Source organism: Trichechus manatus, unplaced genomic scaffold (genome assembly GCF_000243295.1).
Source record: "Trichechus manatus latirostris isolate Lorelei unplaced genomic scaffold, TriManLat1.0 scaffold00027, whole genome shotgun sequence".
NCBI classification, from domain to species: Eukaryota; Metazoa; Chordata; class Mammalia; order Sirenia; family Trichechidae; genus Trichechus; species Trichechus manatus.
This window is the reverse complement of record NW_004443963.1, coordinates 21,365,608-21,388,390: the sequence shown is the minus strand read 5'-3', so window position 1 is coordinate 21,388,390 and position 22,783 is coordinate 21,365,608. Positions and strand designations below refer to the sequence as shown.

The 22,783-nt window shown below is 34.8% G+C and overlaps 1 protein-coding gene across 1 annotated transcript; it reads left to right on the top strand.

Moving 5' to 3' along the window:
• Positions 1-11,189: 11,189 nt before the first annotated feature.
• LOC101354067 (olfactory receptor 12-like) lies at positions 11,190-12,271 on the top strand. The gene has a single exon (XM_004374058.2). It carries the CDS (start codon positions 11,190-11,192, stop codon positions 12,135-12,137), a length of 948 nt encoding a protein of 315 aa, XP_004374115.1. The 3' UTR covers positions 12,138-12,271.
• The last annotated feature ends 10,512 nt before the right edge of the window (positions 12,272-22,783 follow it).

The window sequence follows — 22,783 nt, the reverse complement described above, 5'->3', positions numbered from 1 at the left end:
AGATTGTATATGCAGGATTTGTTGAAATGGAATATCCTTTTCCATGTATATTTTCATAAAAACGTTTAAAAAAGATACCTTTTGTATTTTGATAGGAATTGCATTAAACCTGTATATAAATCTTGGGAAAATTGACATCTTTGCCATGTTGATTCTTCCAATCCTTGAGTACCGTATGTCTCCCAATTTATTTAGCTCTTTGATTTGCTTTGTCAGAATTCTCTAGCTTTCACCATATAAATCCTATATATGTTTGGTATATTTCCTATTATTTTGTTTTCTAGCAATTCTATGTGGTATTATATTTTATTTTCAATGTACATATGTTCATTGCCAATATATAAAATATAATTGATTAAAAAAAATTTTTTTTAGAACATTTGAGATTTCCAGAAAATTTGGGAAGATAACATAGAGTTCCCATATACTCCACACACAGTTTTCTTTATTATTAACATTTCCATTAGTATACTATATTTGTTACAATTAGTAGAACAATACAGATATATTAACTAAAATCCATACTTTATTCAGATTTCTTTATTTTTTTATCTGATGTTCTTTTTCTGTTCCAAGATCACAACCAGGATACCATTTTACATTTGGTCATCATGTCTCCTTAGGCTCCTCTGGTTGTGACAGTTTTTAGACTTCCCTTGATTTGGTGGAGCCCTGGTGGCACAGTGGTTAAGAGCTCAGGCTGCTAATCAAAATGCTGGCAGTTTTAATCCACTAGCTGCTTCTTGGAAACCCTATGGGGCAGTTCTACTCTGTCCTATAGGGTCATTATGAGTAGGAATTGACTTGGCAGCAATGGGTTTAGTTTTTTAGTTTCATTCAAAGACCTTAGCAGTACTCAGGAGTACTTGTTAGGTATGTTATAGACTGTCTTTCTATTGGAATTCATCTCATGTTTTTCTCAAGATTAGACTGAGGTTGTGGGTTGTTGGGAGGAAGATCATAGAGGTAAGTGCCATTTTCATCACATCATATCAAGAGTAAATGCTATCACCATGAGTTATTACTGTTGATGTTGACCTTAATCACCCAGCTAAGGTAGTGTTTGTCAGGTTTTTCCACTGTAATGTTACTCTTTTTCTTCTGCTTTCCATATTACACTCTTTGGATGGAAGTTACTATGCATAACCTATGCTTAAGTATTGGGGAGCTATGTTTAACCTCCTTGGGAGAATCAATGTACATTATTTGGAATTCTTCTGTAAGGGAGGATTGTCTCTTCTTCATTTATTAAAGTATTCAATCATTTATTTATATTGGTGTGGACTTGTGGCTATTTATTTTATACTTTGAGTTATAATCCAATACTTTGTGTTTTGTTGCTCCAATTATTCCAGATTTGCCACTGCAAGTTCTTTTAGTTGGCTTCTGTGTTTCTTTGGCATACCCTATTTACATTTATTATTATTTGTCTTTATTTTACCATTTTCAATATTTTTGTTCTTTCTGTTTTCCTCTTTTTTGTATTTTTCTATTGAGAAAATAATTTCCTGCTGTTTAACTCTTTGACAAGGATAAGCCTATATTAAGTCCCTTGTATTTATATTTAGCATATAGTGTTACATTTTTTACCATTTAAATTTTATACCCCAACAAATTGTTATAACTCCTTTTTCATGACACTTTGTAAAATTATACATATCTTTCAGTTGTCCTTGCAGTATAAATACATAACCTGGCATGTGAGATTTTTTTTTCCCCCGGAAATGTTTTGTGTCATTATAACAGATGAGATTACAATTTTATGGATATTTAAAAATGCATACTTTATATGCCCATATGTAGAAAAAATAGTTTTTCATTTTAATCATTAAAAGTAAATCACATTTACTAAAATCATGTATTATTTTATGCTTTCTCTTCCTGTTTTTGCAGTTTAAAATTTATTATGTTATATTTATTTATTTCTGTGTCCTGCAATAACAAGTGAATGCCTCCTTAGCAAAAACTGTGCCTTATACTTCCCTGAGTATTTCCATGTGCTTATAGTTTCTCTCTTTCCTTCAATTTAAATATTTTCTTTTCCTTTAAACACACTAAATTCAATAAGAAAGAGTCTATAAAATTGTAACCAAACAGATTTCAACAATAAATAAAACTTCTAGAAAGTATAACAAAATAGCCACAAGTCCGCACCAATATAAATAAATAATGGAATACTTTAATAAATGAAGAAGAGACAATCCTCCCTTACAGAAGAATTCCAAATAATTTACATTGATTCTCCCAAGGAGGTTAAACATAGCTCCCCAATACTTAAGCATAGGTTATGCATAGTAACTTCCATCCAAAGAGTGTAATATGGAAAGCAGAAGAAAAAGAGGAAGTTAAAAAACTTCCTTTAAAACTTAAAATTAAAACAAAGCTGAAAACCTAAATACAGATGAGGCAAAACTGAAGAAAGAATAAGGGTATTTATAAAAACACACCAAAGACCGACAAAGAGACAGATGACATGAGATTGAAGTCTAGGATATGGATTATATATAGTATAAGAAAGTCTATTATTTGTCTTGTTGGAATACCAGAATTAAAGAAAAGAAAGCTGGTGCAACCATCCCAAACAGAATAAATAATCATGAAATATATTCAGAGAGTTATAGTGAAAATTCAGAATACTACAAATAAAGAGAAGAAGCCACAATGAAAGACAAAAATGACTATTATCTCTTGTTGTTAGGTGCCATCGAGTTGGTTCCAACTCATAGCGAACCTATATACAACACAACGAAACATTCCTGGTCCTGTGCCATCCTCACACTTATTGCTATGTTTGAGCCCATTGTTGCAGCCACTGTGTCAATCCATGCTCTTTTTCACTGACCCTCTACTTTACCAAGCATGATGTCCTTCTCCAGGGACTGGCCCCTTCTGATAACCTGTCCAAAGTATGTGAGACATAGTCTCAGCATCTTTGCTACCAAGGAGCTTTCTGGCTGTACTTCTTCCAAGACAGACCTGTTCATTCTTCTGGCAGTGCATGGTATATTTGATATTCTTCGCCAACACCGTACTGTAACCTGCCAGTACAAATGCCAGTAAATTTCCATTAGTCCTTAAACTGCCCAAGCCAGATTGGGCCCGCCCCCACAAGCAAGCAGAAGGGCCAGCTTCAACTGGTAATTGACCTCAACAGAGGACCCAGCAACAGGTGGAATGAACCACAAGGAAAATTCTCACCCGGACCCTGTTCCAAAGCAAGAGGTTCAACAAGAACCATGTCGCCTCCTGTTTCCTGGCCACCTTCTAGAATTTTCCCTCCCAGTATGCCTTCGTGGCTGCCATCCTGCTGCCCAAATCACATATAAGCCCTGCTTCCCCATAGCTTGGAGAGTCGGATCGGAGGAACTTCCTCCAGGCTCCTTGCTTTCCACATTGCAATAAAGTTACTTTCTCTTTTCACAGACTGGTGTCCAGATTATTGGCAGGTCTGAGCGCACTGGGCAGAACTCACCTTCTAGGGTTCAGTAACAATATTACCTATCATCTGGAGGGAGGGGGACAAAAAAAAAAAAACAACAAAAAACAGACTAATAGCTGAGTTCCCAAAGGCAACATAGGAGTCAGAAAACAGTGAGATGATATTGTTAATATCCTGAGATTAAATAGTTGTAAATCAAGTATTGTATATCCGGCACTCAGGGAGTGGAGAGAGAGAGGGCATTTAAGACAGAGAAAAAAGAATAAAGATAATTTTGAATAAATAAATACCAGGAGACTTTATGACCAAGCCCCCTTCACCAAAGGAACTTCCAACATAAGCATATGAGGAAGGATAATCACCCTAAAATGAAAAGAGAGTTGCAAAAATAAGTGTTTTGTTAAAAAATGGTAAATGTTTGACAGAACGAAGCCCTGGTGGTGCAGTGGTTAAGCGCTTGGCTGCCAACCAAAAGATCGGCGATTCGAGCTCACCAGTGGCTGTGTGGGAGAAAGAGTCGACAGTCGGCTTATTAAAAGATATACAGCCTTGGAAACCATAGGGCTGCTGTGAGTCAGAACTGACTCAAAAGCAATGAGTTTGTTTGGTTTTAGGTATCTACATCTATAATGATTGAATTTCCTGAAGCATAAGGTATTTTTTAGCTAGAAGATTACAATATATTGTTTCCAAAAAGGTCATACAAATTACACTCCCATCATCAGCATATGAGATGCCACTGTAATTCACATACTTGCCAGCGTGTGGCAGTCATACTTTTACAAAATTTGGACAATTATGGTTCATAGTATCCCATTGTGGATTTATTTTGTATTTTCCTAATTTTATCAATTGCTTTTTGCATCTATTGAGATGATGCAATGTGATTTCTCTTTTGCTCTATTAATGTGGTGAATTACATTAATTGGTTTTCTATAATCAACTTTATGTTCCTGGGAACTTTATCATATTAACCTATACTTTTTATATACTGCTGAATGCAATTTCCTAAAGCTTTAAAACCAAATCCTGCTTTAATATGATAAATGGGGCTGCAAACTACTATTATCCTAAAAATATGGGACCCATTATTTGTGAAGTGAATGGTATGATCTCGGCAAGCACGTGCAGAGCTGGTCGGGATCTAGGGGTTCTAAAACCAAAAACTGAAGAATATTGACTATCCCACGGACTACCAAAAGAAAGAACAAATCTGTTTTGGAAGAAGTACAACCAGAATGCTCCTTAGAAGCAAGGATGGAGAGACTATGTCTTACATAATTTGGACATGTTATTAGGAGGGATCAGTCCCTGAAGAAGGACATCAAACTTGGTAAAGTAGAAGGTCAGCAAAAAAGGGGAAGACTCTCCGTCACTCGAATAGACATATGCACACCTATGTTCATGGCAGCATTGTTCACAATAGCAAAACGATGGAAACAACCTAGATGCCCATCAACAGATGAACGGATAAACAAACTACAGTACATACACACAATGGAGTACTATACAACGAGAAAGAACAACAATGAATCTGTGAAGCATCTCATAACATGGATGAAACTGGAGGACATTATGCTGAGTGAAATAAGTCGATCACAAAAGGACAAATATTGTATTAGACCTCTATTGCAAAAACCCATGAAAAAGTTGACACACAAAATGTAACAATCTTCGTTGGTTACCAGGGATGGGAGGGGTGTGGGGGATATCCTAAATAGGCAATAGATAAGTGGTATCTTGGGTGAAGGGTGAGACAGTACACAATACAGGGGAAACTAGCACAACTCGTACAAGGAAAGGTCATGGAAGCCCCATAGACACATCCAAACTCCCTGAGGGACTGAATTGCTGGGCGGAGGGCTGTGGGGACCATGGTCTCGGGGAACATCTAGCTCAACTGGGATAACACAGTTTATAAAGACCATGTTCTACATTCTACCTTGGTGGGTAGTGTCTGGGGTCTTAAAAGCCTGTGAGCGGTCGTCTAAGATACTCCACTGGTCTCATCCCTTCTGGAGCAAGGGAGAATGAAGAGAACAGGATACAAGGAAAAGATTAGTCCAAAGGACTAATGGACCAGAGCTACCAAGGCCTCCACCTGACTGAGTCCAGTACAGCTAGATGTTGCCCGGCTACCACCACCGACTGCTCTGACCGGGATCACAACAGAGGGTTCTGGACAGAGCTGGAGAAGGATGTAGAACATAATTCTAACTCACAAAAATAAGACCAGATTTACTGGCCTAAAGGAGACTGGAGAAACCCCGGGAGTATGGCCGCCAGACACCCCTTTCGCTCAGTGGTGAAGTTATCTCTGAGGTTCACCATTCAGCCTGGGAGTGGACAGCCCCATAAAACCAAATGGGACTAATGAGGTACAGTAGTCCAGTGACAAGGGCCAGAAGGCAGAAGGGGACAAGGAAGCTGGTGATAGGGAACAGAAGGTTGAGTAAGGATAGTGTTGATGTGTTGTGAGGTTGTTACCCATTGTCATAGGGCAACATGTGTACTAACTGTTAAATGAGAAACTATTTTGTTCTGTAAGCCTTCATCTAAAGTGAGAATAGCAGCACAATTGGAAGAGCGTAGTCGATGTCACTGAACTGGGCATGTAGAAATTTTTGAAATGGTGTATCTTTGGCTATGTGTATTTTCACCAAAAAAAAAAAAGGTTGAGAAGTTAGAGGATTGACACGTTGTGGGGTTGTTTACCAATGTCATAGAACAATATGTGTACTACTGTTTCACGAGAAACTATTTGTTCTGTAAGCCTTCACCTGAAGTACAAAACAATAAAATAAAAAAAATGGAGAATTTTCCCTCTTTTTCTGTTCCTTAGAGGAGATTGTATGGTTTTGAAATTATTCCCTCCTTGAAGGTTTGGAAGAACGGACAGAAGATGTCGTTTGGATGTGGAGATTGTACTATGGGAACAACTTTGATTAATGATCTAATTGTTTAGTGGTTACCAGAAGGAATGATAATCAAAATATTTAACAGCTAATATACAAAAACTTTTATAAATCAATCAATCAATAATATAAAATAGTTTCTTCTACAAAATTTAACTGAGATTGCATTGAATCTATTGGCCACTTCCAGAAGAATTGATATTGTAACAATATTAAGTCTTCTAACTTACGAACATGATTCTCTCTCAATTTATTTAAATCACAATCATCACTTTCTCTAAGCAGTATTTGGGAGTTTTCAGCACATAAATTTTGCACAACTTTCATCAAATTTATCACTAAATATTTCAAAAATTTTAACAATATTTTAAATGATATTTTACATTTCAATTTCTAACTTTATTGTTAGTATTTGAAAATAGAATATTTTGTATATTGATTTTGTATCTTGTAACCTTGCTAAACTTTTTTTATTAGTCCCAGAATTGATTTTTGTGTGTTGATCTTGTATTGATCTCATAACCTTGCTAAACACGCTTATTAGTCCTAGAAGAATTTTGTATATTCTTCAGGATTCTCTATGTAGACAATCATGTTGTCTACAAATTAAGAGTTTTATTTCTTCCTTTCCAATCTAGATACCTGTTATTTCTGTTTCTTTCCTGATTGCACTGGCAATCACTCCATTGCAATGTTAAATAAAAGTGATGAGAACAGAAATCATTGTCTTGTTCCTGATCCTAGGGGAAAAGTTTTCAGCCTTTCCTCACTAAGGATGGTATTACCTGTAGGTTTTTCATAGGTGTCTTTTACCAAGTTGAGGAGAATTGCTGAGAGTTGTTATCAGGAATAAATGTTTGATTTCCTCAATTTTTTTTTCTGCATCTGCTAAGATTATGATTATTATTTTTTTTACTTTTTAGTTTGTTAATATGGTAAACACAATGATTTAGTTTGGAACGTTGAACCAGCTTTGCATTCCTGGGCTAAATTCCACTTGATCATAGTATATTCTCCTTTTGATCTTTTTTGATTGAATTTACTAAAATTTTGTTTCGAAATATTGCATCTATGTCCACAACAGATACTGACCTGTAACTCTCTTTTCTTGCACAGATTTTGTCTGGTTTAATATCAACATTACACTGACATCATAGAATGAGTTAGAAAGTATCCCCTCAAATTTTTGAAAGAAATTGTGTAAAATTATTATTATTATTTGTATTTAAATAGTTGGTAGAATTTACCAGTGAATCCAAATGAGTATTGACTATTCTTGGTGGGAAAGTTTTTAACTACAGTTTCAATTCTTTGAATTGCTGTCAATGGAATAAACCGGGACAAATGTTGGGCTCACCCCCACATTTGTTTCCCACCTCTCAGTAACCACTGTCCTTCACTGCCTAATGTCCTATGTGTTGATACCTGTTAGAGACAGGAAAGAAGGATGGGAGGGAAGGGAGAAAGGAAAGAGAGTATGAGACTTAAGAGAGACAGACAGAGAGACTGCCTTTTGTTGTTGTTGATTAGGCAAGTGACAAACATGGTTCCTATTCCTTTATCTTGGCCAAAATAAGAAATTTGGTCGTACGTCTTTTATTTTTCAAGTCAAATTAAACTTTTCTTTAGTCTGAGTTGTAGAAAGGCTGGTACTTTCCTTTGCCTACCTTCTAGTTTTTTGTTCATTTGTGTGTGTATTGGTTTTTTTTACTGATTAACTTAACCTGGGACTTCCACAGATATGATCAATATCACAAGCCCATTGCTTATCACTGTAACACAGTTACTGATGGCACTTAAGCCTAAAGTTCACATAGATAAAATTGGTCTACCGTTTGCAGGTCCTTGCAAAGGCTGCAAGATGTTCAAGGAAGGAAGTTCTATATTTTTGTAGCTTATTTTGAAAAATAGTCTCATCCTCTGTCTTAGTTTCCAAGGGCTTCTGTAACAAAATACAGGGAGTCCCTGGATTACAAACATATTTTATTCCTAAATCTATCTTTAAGTCAAATTTACATGTAAATCGGAACAGTCAGGTATGATTCATATCTAACGTCGGTTAGTCAAATGTTTGTCTTTGTATATAGTGTACCTTTATATGCATAAAAACATTAAAGAAACACTTCCAGATGCATGAAAACATCTTTAACATAATAATACAGTTGAGAATCTTAAAAAAAAAAGAACTCTTCCCACTCTCATCTCATTCATAAAACCAGAACCAAACCCACTGAGTTGATTCTGACTCATAGCGACCCCATAGGACAGAGTAGTACTGCCCTATAGGGTTTCCAAGGAGCAGCTGGTGGATTTGAACTGCAAACCTTTTGATGAGCAGCTGTAGCTCTTACCCACTGTACCACCAGGGCCCCCATCTCATTCAGAGATGTTTTTAAAGCTTTCAGATTAATTAACAGTGAGATGTGACCCAGGAATCAGTATTGAAAACAGAGCAAAACAAAACCTCCCCAGGTGGCTGAGGTATTGGGGAAGTTTGGCAAGTACTGACCTAATTGATCTCAAGGGCTCTTTTCATTTTTCAAAAAGATCACACATTCATATACATTTTCTAATTTTACTTTCCTGGTTATAACAGTAACTCTATGGCTAGATCAGAAGGAACTTATGGCAGATAACGTGTAGATGGAATTCTCAGTTTTGTCTTTTCACAATATAAAGAGTTAAGGCATTTCTCAAGGTTCAAACTGAATGTCCAGGCTAGAATTTTCTTTTGGTTCTGATAAGTAATAACGAAGTAAATGAGATTTAGAAGTAAATATGTCTACTTGTTGAGTGTACTCAGATACTTAAATATATTGAATATATATTGTAAAGCATTTTTATAATAAGCTATTCTTTCTTCAAAAATTTCTTTAAAGCAAAATCAGCTTTCTTAGTTCTACAATGAGGCTTCTTTTGAAATCTGCTGGATCTCAAATAAGGTACTTGTTTTTAAAAAATAACTTTTTCTGAAGATAATTTTCTTAGTTTAGCAAAAATTCTTTTTTTTCCATGTTCAGTCTCTCATATAGCTATTATTTATTATTTTTATTTCCCAGGAGCTACATATTTTATTTAATTTACATACATCATTGACTTTAAGCCTTACAACAACAATGTTATACAGTAGATGTTTCTAGGCCATATTTTGCCAATGAGAAAGCAGGGACTCATGGTAGTTTTACCTAAGATTACTCAGTGAGGGATGAAGCTTGGATTTAAAATCCAGATTTATGTGAATTCAGACACCATGCTTTTGACCAATAAAACATTTTGGCTTTATAAAAGAAATAGTAACAGAGGCGAACTCACTTTCACTTCTTCTGACTCTACTGCAATTTTATGAAAATTTCAAAGAAAATATGTAACTCCAAGTATGATGTCAAGCTCCCTCCGAGGAAGAAATATTTTTTGTTAGTTCCAAAATTAAATATAGTAATAATAACTTGTTGCCATCGAGTCTATTCCGACTCATAGCGACCCTGTAGGACAGGGTAGAACTGTCGTATAGGGTTTCCAAGGAGCAGCTGGTGAATTCAAACTGCCGATCTTTTTCGGTTAGCAGCTGTAACTCTTAACCACTGCGCCACCAGGGCTCCACAAATATAGTAATAGAACCACAGAATTATACATACAAAGTTACTTTTTTCCCACTTGTATTTAATTTTTCAGATATCTTAAAAATTATTAATATTTTATCAGTGTGTTTCTTTGGTATTTGTAATTAAACTTTCATAGTAATAAAAAAAGAGCAAAAAGCAGAACATAGGCAGCACAGGTTTTTTGTTTTTGTTTTTCCCCCAATTGATTTGCAGTAATGGTTTCTGTTTGATTAACAACTTACACAGGAAAAATACTTTTTGTTCTGGAAAGTCATCTTGTACTTCAACCACAGTTGTCTTGTATAAGCAAAAATAATTCATATATCTGAGATGTTATCCCTTTGATAGTAAAAGGAAAAGATGCACTGAAATTTGGCTGCCAAATTAGAAACTGCTAGCAAACAGTTAGTAGTGGATGAAGCAGGAGGTAGAGGTAGAAAAGTGTATGAGTAAAGAGCATAGGAGGAAAGAATTTGATTTATCCCTTTGGATGACTTTCTCCACGATTGGTGGTCCATTTTACCTTAAGAAACAACAATCTCATTTTCCTAGTGTTTTTTATATAAAAGAATGTATCTTGTGGTGGGGAAAGGAACTGACTTTGTTTCCACCGAATTCTCTATTCTTAAAGCAGAAAAAAGAAGCCCTCCTGGCGCAATGGCTAAGCACTTTGCTGCTAACTGAAAGGTCAGTGGTTAGAACCCACCAGCTGCTCTACAGGAGAAAAAGCCCTGGCTATCTGCTCACGTAAAGATTACAGCCTAGAAAGCTCTATGGGACAGTTCTACTCTGTCACATGAGGTTGCTCTGAATCTAAATTTATTCGACGACATCTAACAAAAACATATGGCAGAAGAGGACTTTGAGGCATTGAAAGAGTAGGTAGGATCTTTTAGTTCTAAAGAGGCAAAATTTGGTTACTGTCCATCTGATTGTGAAGCTGTTAGGATATGGCATAAAATTACCGATAATTTTCATTGTCAGAGACCCGCCCTGCCCATCCATTTCTCCTATATCGTACTGAGCTGTAGGATAAAAAACCTAAACAGCTACATTGTTATTGTACGTTGGTGTTATCAAATGTAAAACTATGCTGTCAGACGTGTTGCCAGGAAAATCTCCTCTGCCAGTAACATTTTTTTTCTCCCTGGGAACTTCAGGAGTCAACAGGTGACAACTTCTCCACAGGCTTCATGATCGATCATTCACTCATTTTTCAGATAGATCTCAGCTATGAAGAGTCAGCTGAATAAGAATTATTCAGAGTTGACAGAGTTTATTCTTCTGGGATTCAAAACATCTCCAGAACTACAGATCCTCTTATTCCTAGTGTTCTTGCTAATCTACCCGGTCATTGTAGTGGGAAATATCAGCATGATAGTTGTCATTAAGGTGGATTCCAGACTTCACATGCCTATGTATTTCTTTCTCAGAAATTTGTCCTATTTAGACCTTTGCTACTCCACAGTCATTGCTCCCAAAACTCTAGCCAATTTCTTGTCCACGGATAAGAAAATTTCTTACAAAGGATGTGCAACACAGTTCTTTTTCTTTGCTCTGTTTGCTGGGACTGAGAACTTTCTTCTGGCTGTGATGGCATATGATCGCTTCTCAGCCATTTGTTCGCCCTTCCTCTACACTGTACGTATGTCTCAGCAGGCTTGTGTTCGTTTGGTGGTTGGCTCCTATGTCTGTGGATGCATCAATTCCATGATTCAAACATGTTTCACCTTCAGTTTGCATTTCTGTGGTGAAAACAGACTGGATCACTTTTTCTGTGATGTCCCGGCCCTGATCAAGATCTCATGTGTTGACACTTTTGTGAATGAGATTGTGCTATTTGTTCTCTCTGTTCTCATTATCATCGCTACCACAACCATCATTCTGGTTTCCTATGCTTACATCCTCTCCACTGTCCTGAAGATCCCCTCAACCCATGGTAGAAGTAAGACCTTCTCCACTTGTACTTCTCACATCACTGTGGTGATTTTATTCTATGGGACTCTGTTCTTCATGTATGCCCAGCCTGGGGCCATCTCCTCACCAGAGAAAAGCAAGATTATAGCTGTGTTCTACACTCTTATCACCCCCATGCTAAATCCTCTGATTTATAGCCTAAGGAACAGAGAGGTGAAAAATGCAGTGAAAAGGATATTGTTGAGAAAAATATCTTTTCATTGACCTCCCACCATCTATTAAAATGTGGAATAAAATAATTGACTAAAAACAATAATTTCAATAATTTGTTAAGAAACTATTTCAACTAAAGGCATCTAAAAGTTTTGGAAATTAGTTTATTTTCTTTTTGTCACCAGGGATCCTTTTAAAAACAAAAAAAATGTAACTAGCTTTTCCTATTCCTGCATAATTATTTTATGATGTGATGTCTAGGTATTCCATAGGTTTTTTTGTTCTTGTTTGGTTTTGCCTAAGTGTATTCAAAGTTGCAACTCATAAATACAGTACTACTAAATTAATACATTAATACACTTGAAATTTATTAATATAATATCTGCATATATAGATCTGCATCTCTACATATCCATCCATCTATCTGGTATGTGTGTGGAGAGAGAGAGAGAAGAAAAGACTTTTGAATGTTCTATGCTCTGTGTTTTATCCAAATCATAATCAAGTTTGCCACTGTCCAGTCTTTGCAAATGAGAAATGAAAGTATTATGGTAATGTAAATCATTGACATGGCCCAAATAACTATACCAGGGAGTGGTACCACATGTTGAATCAATACACTAAAAACAAAACAAAACAAAACCTACTGCCATTGAGTCGATTCCTACTCATAGCCACCCTATAGGGTTTCCAAGGCTGTAAACCTCTCTGAAAGCAGACTGCCACATCTTTCACCCACGGAACCACTGGTGGTTTCGAACTGCCAACCTTTCAGTGAGCAGTTGATCGCTTTTACTACTTCTCCACCAGGGCCCCTTTATTGAATCAATAATATCCTTAAATTATCCAAACATGAATGATTCCATTAAGAAGCAAGAAAAAATAAATGTGATATAGTTGGTGCAAAACTATCTGGTCTTGGCGGTTTAATAATAAATATTTGATAATCTTTCCAGTGTTACTTATGATTATTGGTCTCATCAGTTTATGTATTCATAGGTCATTTTTACAACATATGTATTGATTGAAAATAATGAAATGGATCTCAAAACTCTAATGTATGAGTCAAATCCTTGACAAATTTAATTAAGGAACAAAATAGCATAAACATTCTCATATTTAAAAACTAGGAAGTATACATACCCACAGACAATGAAATAATTAAATTATTACAACAGTATTGTGGGTAACTCCATGACAACGTCCGTTTAAATTTAGAGGAAAATAATGACCTTATTATTTAGCTAACTTTTTTCTGATTTCATATGTTTAATGCTTTGCTACTTTAATTTCAGTTTTTATTTTAATAAGTTATATTTAAATCTATTGCATAATTTTCAATATTATGTTTACCTTTATTGTTTTAGAAATAATTTTTCTGTTCACTTTTAATTTCGTATTTGATGCTTATTTTTATTGTTTTATAAATAATTTTTATGTTAGATTTTTATTTTGTCTTTGATGCAAGGACTATTTAGATAAGGTTTCTTTTTTAAATGTAGTTAATTTATTTAGACAATATCTTAATTGCTGATGTCTAATTTTATTATTTTAATTTCAGAAAATTTTAACTAAAAATCTCTTTGGTACAATCTAGTTATCATGTTTAGTTGAGAAGATAATACATTTTTGTGAATATGCCATAAATTTCAAAAAGGCCTATTCTTTTGCATATTAACAAACTGAATCCTAAACAATGCATTAAACATAGTCAGAGGTAATCACTACGACTAAGTTATGATTATCCCAGTTAGGCATGAATAGTTTAATATTAAAAAAAGCAGAATCACCTTCATCACATTAACTGATAAAAAGATTAAAAATAAACTTTGTATTAAAAGATGTATAAAAATTATTCGATAAATTTTATTTTATGATGAAAATTAACTTAGTAAACTTAGAAAAGAAGTAAATTACATTAACTTGATAAAGTTTATACAAATTAAATGAACAAACATCATTCGAAATGGCAAATTATTATAATCATTTGCTTTAAAATTAGAGAAAATACAAAATGCCAATTATCACCAATGCAGTCAACATTCTATTAGAAGTCTAGCCAATGCAATATGATAATAGATAGAAATTCAAAGTATAAGGAATCAAAAGGGGGGCGTGGTCATTTACAAAGAAAATCTGAAAAGTGTTTTAGAAGACGTGTGGATTAATGTATACAAATCAGTTTCATGTTTATGCACCACAGTAAACAACTATAATATTTAATGAGAAAGATGACACCATTTACATGTGTATCAGAGATTTGCAAGGACTTAGGAATAATTTTACAAAGATGTATAACACCTCTATGTAGAGAATTATAAAATTCTTTAGATCATGCAATAGGGAAATACTGTTAACAAATACAAAGAGCACCTACTATCTAAGAAAAGATACGCATATGTAAATATAATAAAATTAATTTTTTTCCATTATTAGGTGCTTTATGGAAAATAAGATGACAAGGTAAAAGCTGGGAGAATATGTTCACAATACATACAACCAGCAAGAAAATACAATGAACTTCTGTAAAATCTATGAAAAAGGCAAACCAAGCGATATGAAATAGGTAAAAGATATTAACACAGAAGAACATACAATATGGTCAATAAAACATATCAGGATATTTTACATTAACAGTGATGAGAGAAATGCAAATCAAGACCATAATAAAATTCCATTTTATACCCATTCAATGTTGGAGAGGAAATGGTCTGTCTACAGCATGCATTCTAAATGGGGGCAATAATATCCTGAAGGGGGAAAATTTATTTCTTGGAGGGAGCAAAGAAAATCTTATTCTTTTTATGTATCATATTTTTATGTATATATACATATACTTAAAGATATGTACAGTATGTTTGTGGTATTAAAATTTCATGATGGTTATTAGAAAAAAAAATCTAAAAAAGGCTCTTAAAAAAAAACCCAAACCCATTGCCATCGAGTCGATTCCAACTCTTAGAGATCCTATAGGACAGAGTAGAACTGTTCCATAGGGTTTCCAAGAATCGGCTGGTAGATCCAAACTGCCGACCTTTAGTTAACGGCTGTAGCTCTTAACCACTATGCCACCAGGGCTCCAGAAATAAGGCTCTTGGGGGTGATAATGAAAAAAAATAAAGTTGAAATTACAGATGGTCTACAGGTTTTATTTTATATTACAGGTTATACTGTAAATGAGTGAAAATAATTCAGGAAAAGAGTTTAGCATTATCTCCTATAGTTGAATATCTTTGTATCTTATGACCCAGCAATTTCACTCCTGAATGTATACCCAAGAGAATATCTTGCATGTGCAATAAAAGTTATGTATAAGAATATTCATAACAGCATAGTTAACAAAATAAATATTCTGTAAGCAAATGAAATTTCATCATTAGGATTGTTGATAGAAGAAAATTGTGCATTCACACAACAGAATATTATGCAACAAATAAATTACAAATACCCCCACAATAAAAGTGAATCTAAGTAATAATATCTTAAAGGAAAAAAAATTAAGTTCCAGAAGATTAAAAACCAAAACCAAACCATTTGCCATCAAGTCAGTTCCACCTCATGGTATGGTCACCCCAGGTGTTACAGAGTAGAACTGAACTCCACTGGGTTTTCAATGGCTGTGATCTTTCTGAAGTAGATCTTCAGACCTTTCTTCTGAGGCACCTCTGGGTGAATTTGAATGGTCATCCTTTTGGTTAGTAGCTGAGCACTTAACTGTTTGTGCCACCCAGAGACTCCTTCAGGAAGATTACATACAGAATTTTTTAAAACTAATTTCTGTACTTATGATTTTATTAGTTATTCCTTAATGTTCTTTTTCTATTTCAGGATCTCATCCAGGGTACCACATTACATTTTATTGTCATGCCTCCTTAGCCTCCTCTGAACTGTGATAGTTCCTAGACTTTCCTTGATTTTTATGACATTGACAGTTTTGAGGAGTAGTGGTCAGATGCTTCGTGGAACGCCTCTCAAGTGGGATTTGTCTGATGTTTTTCTCATGGTTAGATTGAGTTTATGGTTTTTGGTTTTTTTTTTTTTTTAGTAAGATCACATAGGTGAGGTGCCATTCTTAGCCATTCTTAGCACATCATATCAAGGGTAAATGCTATCAACATGGCTTATCCCTGATGATGTTAAACTTGATAACCTGACTGAGGTATTTGCCAGATTTCTTTACTTCTCCACTTTCCAAACTGTATTCTTTGGAAACTAGTTCATAAAGCATAGCTCACTCTTAAGGGGTGGAGAGTTGATGTCCACCTCCTTGAGCAGGGAGTATATATATAAATTATTCAGAATTCTGTGTGTGATGCCCTTTTAATAAAATAAAACCCACTAAGACAAAAAATAATTAGGAAAACATAAGTATACAATCAATATATATTAAACGTTAGCAACACAATGATTAGCAAGAGAAATAGAATACATTGCTTTGAGAGACTTCAGGTGAATGGAATGAGAGGGGACCATGGCGTTAGATATCAGTTATAGTTGATGTCCATATGTGGTCCAAAGATGATAGTGTAATAGAGTCTGTGCCTATCTAAGAAGAATAAAATAATGTGTATTTGGTTAAATTCACAATATTAGCTACAGTGTTATCTCACATTCTGAACTGTTTTTATTTTTTATATACATCAACTTGAAAAAAATTTTTTGTAAGAATTTTGCAAGACCAACGACTTATTCATCAGAAATACATGTTTTCAACAACATAAACAATGACTATACATGTGGACATGGCTAGATGGAATCTATAGGAATCAAATTGACTACATCAGTGGAAAGAGACAGTGGAGAAGCTCGATACCATCAGTCAGAACAAGACCAGAGGCTGACTGCGGAATGGACCATCAATTGCTCATACACAAGTTCAAGCAGCAGTCAAGAAATCAAACGACGTATTGCATTGGGCAAACCTGCTGTAAAAGACCTCTTTAAAGTGTTAAAATGCAAAGATACCACTCTGAGGACTAAGGTGCCCCTGACCCAAGCCATGGTATTTTCGATCACCTTGTATGCATGGAAAAGCTGGATAATGATTAAGGACGATTAAAGAAGAATTGACGCCTTTGAATTACAGTGTTGGCAAAGAATACTGAATAGAGGCAGTCCCTGGGTTATAAACGTGATCCTTTCCTAAGTCTGTCTTTAAGTTGAATTTGTAGGTAAATTAGAACAGGTACATAAGGCTCTTGTTTAGTATCCATTAGTTAAATGTTTGTCTTAGTATATAGTATATATTTTACCTTTATAATCGTGTAAAACACTTAAGAAAACACTTCCAAATATGGAACAGAAATTACCACCATTGCTTCCCACTGTTACTAGTCCCAGCTTTTCCTCATGATATTTTCTTTTTTCTTCCTTCTCCCTCCTCCTATTCCAGTAAGATTAACTAAAGTTTCTCCTTGGAGGGTGGCAAAACAAATTGATAACCCTCAAGGACTGCCAGTAAAAGGATTAACTCATCTGCAACATGACAATCGTGACTAATGGTGCCAGATAACCTTCAAGGATTGCCACTAAGAGGTTAACTCATCTGAGACATGAAAATCGTGACTACTAGGAAGAGAAACTATAATCCTGTCCATATAAAACCTTCAGCCAGTCTCCAGTCGGGGAGACAGATCTTTTGGAGGAGCTCATTCCCTTCTGTCTCCTGTATATTGATATACAATAAAACAAAACCCTCTTGCTGCTCACCTCACTCCTGTATCAGTATTGTCTTTAGCGGCAGGTAGCTCAGATCCTCGTTTTGTGGTAACAAATACACTGAAACATCTTAAACATAATAATACGTTAAATCATTATATCTTTGAAAAGACTTCGAGCATTTTCTTGCACTAAAGTAAGGCTAATAGGCATATTCAAGTGATATTAATAGTCTAACCAAATTATCAATAGTCTTTCCATTTCAATAACTAAACGACTGCATTGTTTAGTAATAATTGTAAATTTCATTGTGGCAGAGCCTTTCACATGTGTTATTATTCTCACTTTATCCTTTAAAATTGTTCCTGTTGTTGATCGACTGTAGCCTAATGCTTTCCAATGACCGATGGCATTTCACCTCTTTCTGATTGCTTTATTATTTCCACTTTATTTTCAATCGTGATTGTTTTCCTTTTCTTTGATGCATCACCAGAACTTGCATTGGATTTACACTTTGAAGACATAGTTACTAGGATAAATAAGAGAAAAATTTAAGCCAAATACTAAGTTACACACTCAGCACAGTGTTAATGGCAACTTGATCTGACTTAAAATGGCAGACAGTGTTCTCCTTCCTCCAGTCGAAGAATTGCTAAAGTCATGCAATGTTTTCACGAGGGTAACAAAGTAGTGCATTGTGTTCATTATAATGAACCATTGTATTTTACTCAAATTTTTAATATAATAGGCTTTATGACAGTCTGTTCTTAAGTACTAGCTGTCTGTAAGTGAGTCCGACGTTTTTAAATCAGGGACTTACTGTGTAATATGGACTTCCAGAAGAGGGAACAAATTTGTTTGGGAGGAAGAACAGCCAGAATGCTCCTTACAAGCGAAGATGGTGAGACTTGGCCTCACTTACTTTGGACATGTTATCGGGAGGGACCAGTCCCTGGAGAAGGGCATCATGCTTGGAAAAGTAGATGGTCACGCAAAAGAGGAAGTCCTTCAATGAGATGGAGTAACACAGTGGCTGCAACAGTGAGCTCAAACACAGCAATGATTGTGAGGATGGAGCAGGATCTGGCAGCTTTATATTCTGTTGTACATAGGGTTGTTATGAGTCAGAATCGATTGGACAGCATCTAACAGCAACAGCATCAAGTTGAATTTCCACCTTGTTTTACTTTGCCCGCATTTTGTAAGATATGAGCAACCAACTTTTAGACATAAAGACTCTTATATTAATCAAATATATTTATGCTGGTTATGATAGTATTTTACTTGCTTTTTAATTATAAAAATTGTCATATAAAGGGAAGAATATATGAAAATTTCATGTTACTGATTAAAAAAACAAAAACAGTTGCCATTTAGTCGACTGTGACTCATGGCGACCCCATGTGTGTGGGGTATAACTGCACTCCATAGCATTTTCAAGACAGTGACCTTTCAAAAGCAGATCGGCAGACAATTCTTTCTTCTTTTTAACTGCCAACCTTACAGTTAGTAGTCAAGCATTTAACCTAATCATTTACACCACCTAGATGCATTATTATTATCAGAAAGCCACTGCCAATCCCTAATTTTATCCTTCTCTCTCATTGATAGAGCAACCGTTATTCTGATGTTGTGTTAAGCATTCTTTTGTTTTTTTTTAAAAAATTGTACCATCTCTGTGTATATTACTAAACAATATATTGTTTAGTACTAAAAATTGAAATAGTAAGCAAAGCCTGTCTCGAATGTGTGTTGTTTTACACTTCTTATTTTTATGTCTTTTTTCCTAACTTTTGTTCTTAGCTGTAGATGAAAGCAAATTATGTCTGTGAGGTAAAATAAATGTACCCAGCTGATCCAAGCCAAAGGAAGTGGAGTGGGGAGAAGGATCTGTACCAATCAGGAAAAGTCAAGTTCAGAAAGAAACTGGGCTAAGTCCATCTGAGCATTCTGTCTTCAGGTTAAAACAATAATACTTTGCAATTTACTGTATATGAATTGTACTTTAATAAAATACTATAAAAAGAAGAAAATAACGTCAGCATGCACATTGGAGACGTGCCTTTGATATATCTGTTTCTTGAGTCACAATGATAAGTCCCAATAATGCAATCTGGATTGCAGTCCTCTACACCTGTCCTAGAGCTGTCATCTTGGAATCTCATTTTGTCATCCTCACTGAAATTCCCTTTGTCTCTCTCCTGTTGGCTGTATTAAACATCTGTCACATTCTTGGTTTAGTCTCTCTTTTGGTGGAGCCTATTTTCCAGAAGCCTCTTGATAAGGGTGTGTGGAATGTGTATTTTTGAACTTTGTTGAAAATCCTATCCTTATACTTGATTAATAGTTTGACATGGTATAAGACTCTATGTTGGAAATAATTTAACTTCAGAATTTTGAAAACTTTCTTTCATTTATTTATATTCTTGGTTCCTGTATTACAGTGAAGAATCAAAAGCATTCTAATACATGCCATGTTTTTCCTCTAAAACTTGCAAAATTTTATAATGATGTGACTTTGTGTAAGTCTGTTTTCATCCATTTTTCTGAATTATGGTACCTGCTGTTGTCGAGACAATTCCGACTCATAGCAATCCCATAGGACAGAATAGAACTGTCCCGTAGGGTTTCCAAGGAGTGGTTGGTGGATTCAAACTTCGAACTTTTTGGTTAGCAGCCAAGCTTTTAACCACTGCACCAACAGGGATCCTGAATTATGGTACCAAAACCCAAAACCCACTGCCATAGAGTTGACTCCAACCTATAGGACCCTATAGGACAGAGTAGAACTGCCCCATAGGGTTTCCAAGAAGCAGCTGGTGGATTTGAACTGCTGACCCTTTGGTTAGCAGCTGAATGCTTAACCACTGTGCAACCAGGGCTCCAGAATTTTGGTAGAGCTCTTTAAATTAGAAATGTTAAATCCTTTAGTTCTGAAAAACTCTCTGAAGTACTTTGTTGATGATGTTGTTTTCATGTCACTTCTTTGAAATCTTTTTTTTTATGTTGGAACACACTGAATTGTCCTCTAACATTTATATCTTTTCTCACTGTTTTCTGTCTTTTTTTAGGTAAGAGGTGGGCTCTGTCTGTCTGAGATTTACTCAACTCTGTCTCCCAAGTTTTCATTAAATTTATTTCTTATTTCTGTTATGTTTTTAATCATCATGAGCTTTTTTCTAAAAAAAAATTTCTCTGAATGTTTGATTTTATAGCACCCTGTTCCTTTCCTAGAATGTAAATCTTCTCTTATTTTTTTAGGTTATTAATGATTGAGTTTCTGTTTAATTTCTGTTTGGATTAGAAGGGTATTTTATTTTTTTCTGGGCTATATTGTCTATTTCTTCCATATATTTTTATTTTTTGCTTTTTCATTTTACTTGTGTGTCTATTTTTCTTGATTCTTTCTACATATGTTTGATAAATTGCTCCTTGAAAGTTCTTAATAAAGAAAGAATGACTAAAATGCACATTTTCATCTCTTCACATATTACATGATTATTTTTATTCTTTTGAGAACGTATTGTAATCTGGGAAGCCCATTTATTGCTATAAATTCTGCATTTCAATATATTTTAATTCTTTCTTTTTGATAGACAAGTGAGGAAAGAGTCCTGGGGTATCTTTAGAATATGGTATTTAATTTCTTAGTTTTTGGTATAAAATCCACTCATCTTCTTTGCTTTATGTCTCCATGTGTAAAAACCATCCATTTATACTTTCCAGGATATAAATCTCAAATCTTCTGAGGTATAGGAGAAGTACTCATCCAGCATCACAATGTGGGGAAAGGATCCAGACGTGTTCAATTGTCTTTTCAAGACCTATTATTTTATTTCCAAAAACTATTATTTTAATCCCCACTTAATTAGCATTTGTTTGTTATTAAAATTGCATGCTATAAATCATGTTTATTTTATTCTTAGGATTTAGGATTGAACCTTTTTTTTTTTCCTTATTTAAAGTCAATTTCCACTGAACTGACAGTTTCGGTTACTGAAGTTTTGTAGCTGTGGTTTCTTTTCCTATTCTCCATTTTTAACTTTTATTTCATCTTGTAAAATACTTCTGTGTGTGTGTGTTTGTGTGTGTGGAGTTGTGGAAGGAAGAAAAATCAGAAATATATGTCCAATTTAACATCTAGACCTACAAAAAGGATTTTGTAATTCTTGCTTGTGTCCAACTAATGAAGGTAAAGCCAATTTAGTGGGCCATAGCACAGAATACATTGCTACCATTATTCCTTTAAAACAAGGGTCAGCAAAAGTTTTTTGTATAAGGCCATATAGTAAATATTTTAGGATTATCTGGCCAAGAGATAAAGAAGATATTAGTTATCATTCAAATGACTTTACTGCAGTATAGTATGTGCATATGGACACTGTTTTGTCTTTTAATTTTAGGTTGAATTTATTAGGAAACATTACTAAGTCTAAAGCAAAAGATAATTTCCAAAGTCATTCATCATTTGATAACAGTCGTTGAGGGCAGTTATTCTCATTTAAAAAAAAAAAAAAAATCAGTCTTGTCCCTGAGTCCGAAATATCACAATAAATGTTGCCACAGCTAAGTCAACAATCTTCTATATGGTAGGGCAAGTAAAGATATTTAGCTTCTATTTATGACAAAAATTCACAGAACTGGCAATGACTAATTCCATTAAAGTGAATGAAATTTACTATGGACAATTCTGATTAAAATTTTCTACAAAGTACTGTACTTGCTTATGTATAAAACATTGCATAATCATAGGCTTAGTTGTCTTGGAGCCCTGGTGGTTCAGTGGTTAAATGCTCTGCTGCTAACCAAAAGGTCAGCTGTTCAAACCCACCAGCCAATCTTTGATAACCCTGCAGGGCAGTTCTACTCTGTCCTATAGGGTTGCTATGAAGTCTAAATTGACTTGATGGAAAAGGTTTGATTTTTTGGTTAATCATCTTACATTATAATAAACTTAGTAATTTGTGCAACGAAACCTCTTTTCTGCTCCATACGTATTTTTACCATTAGTTGTAACAAGCGAATCATAACATATTCTA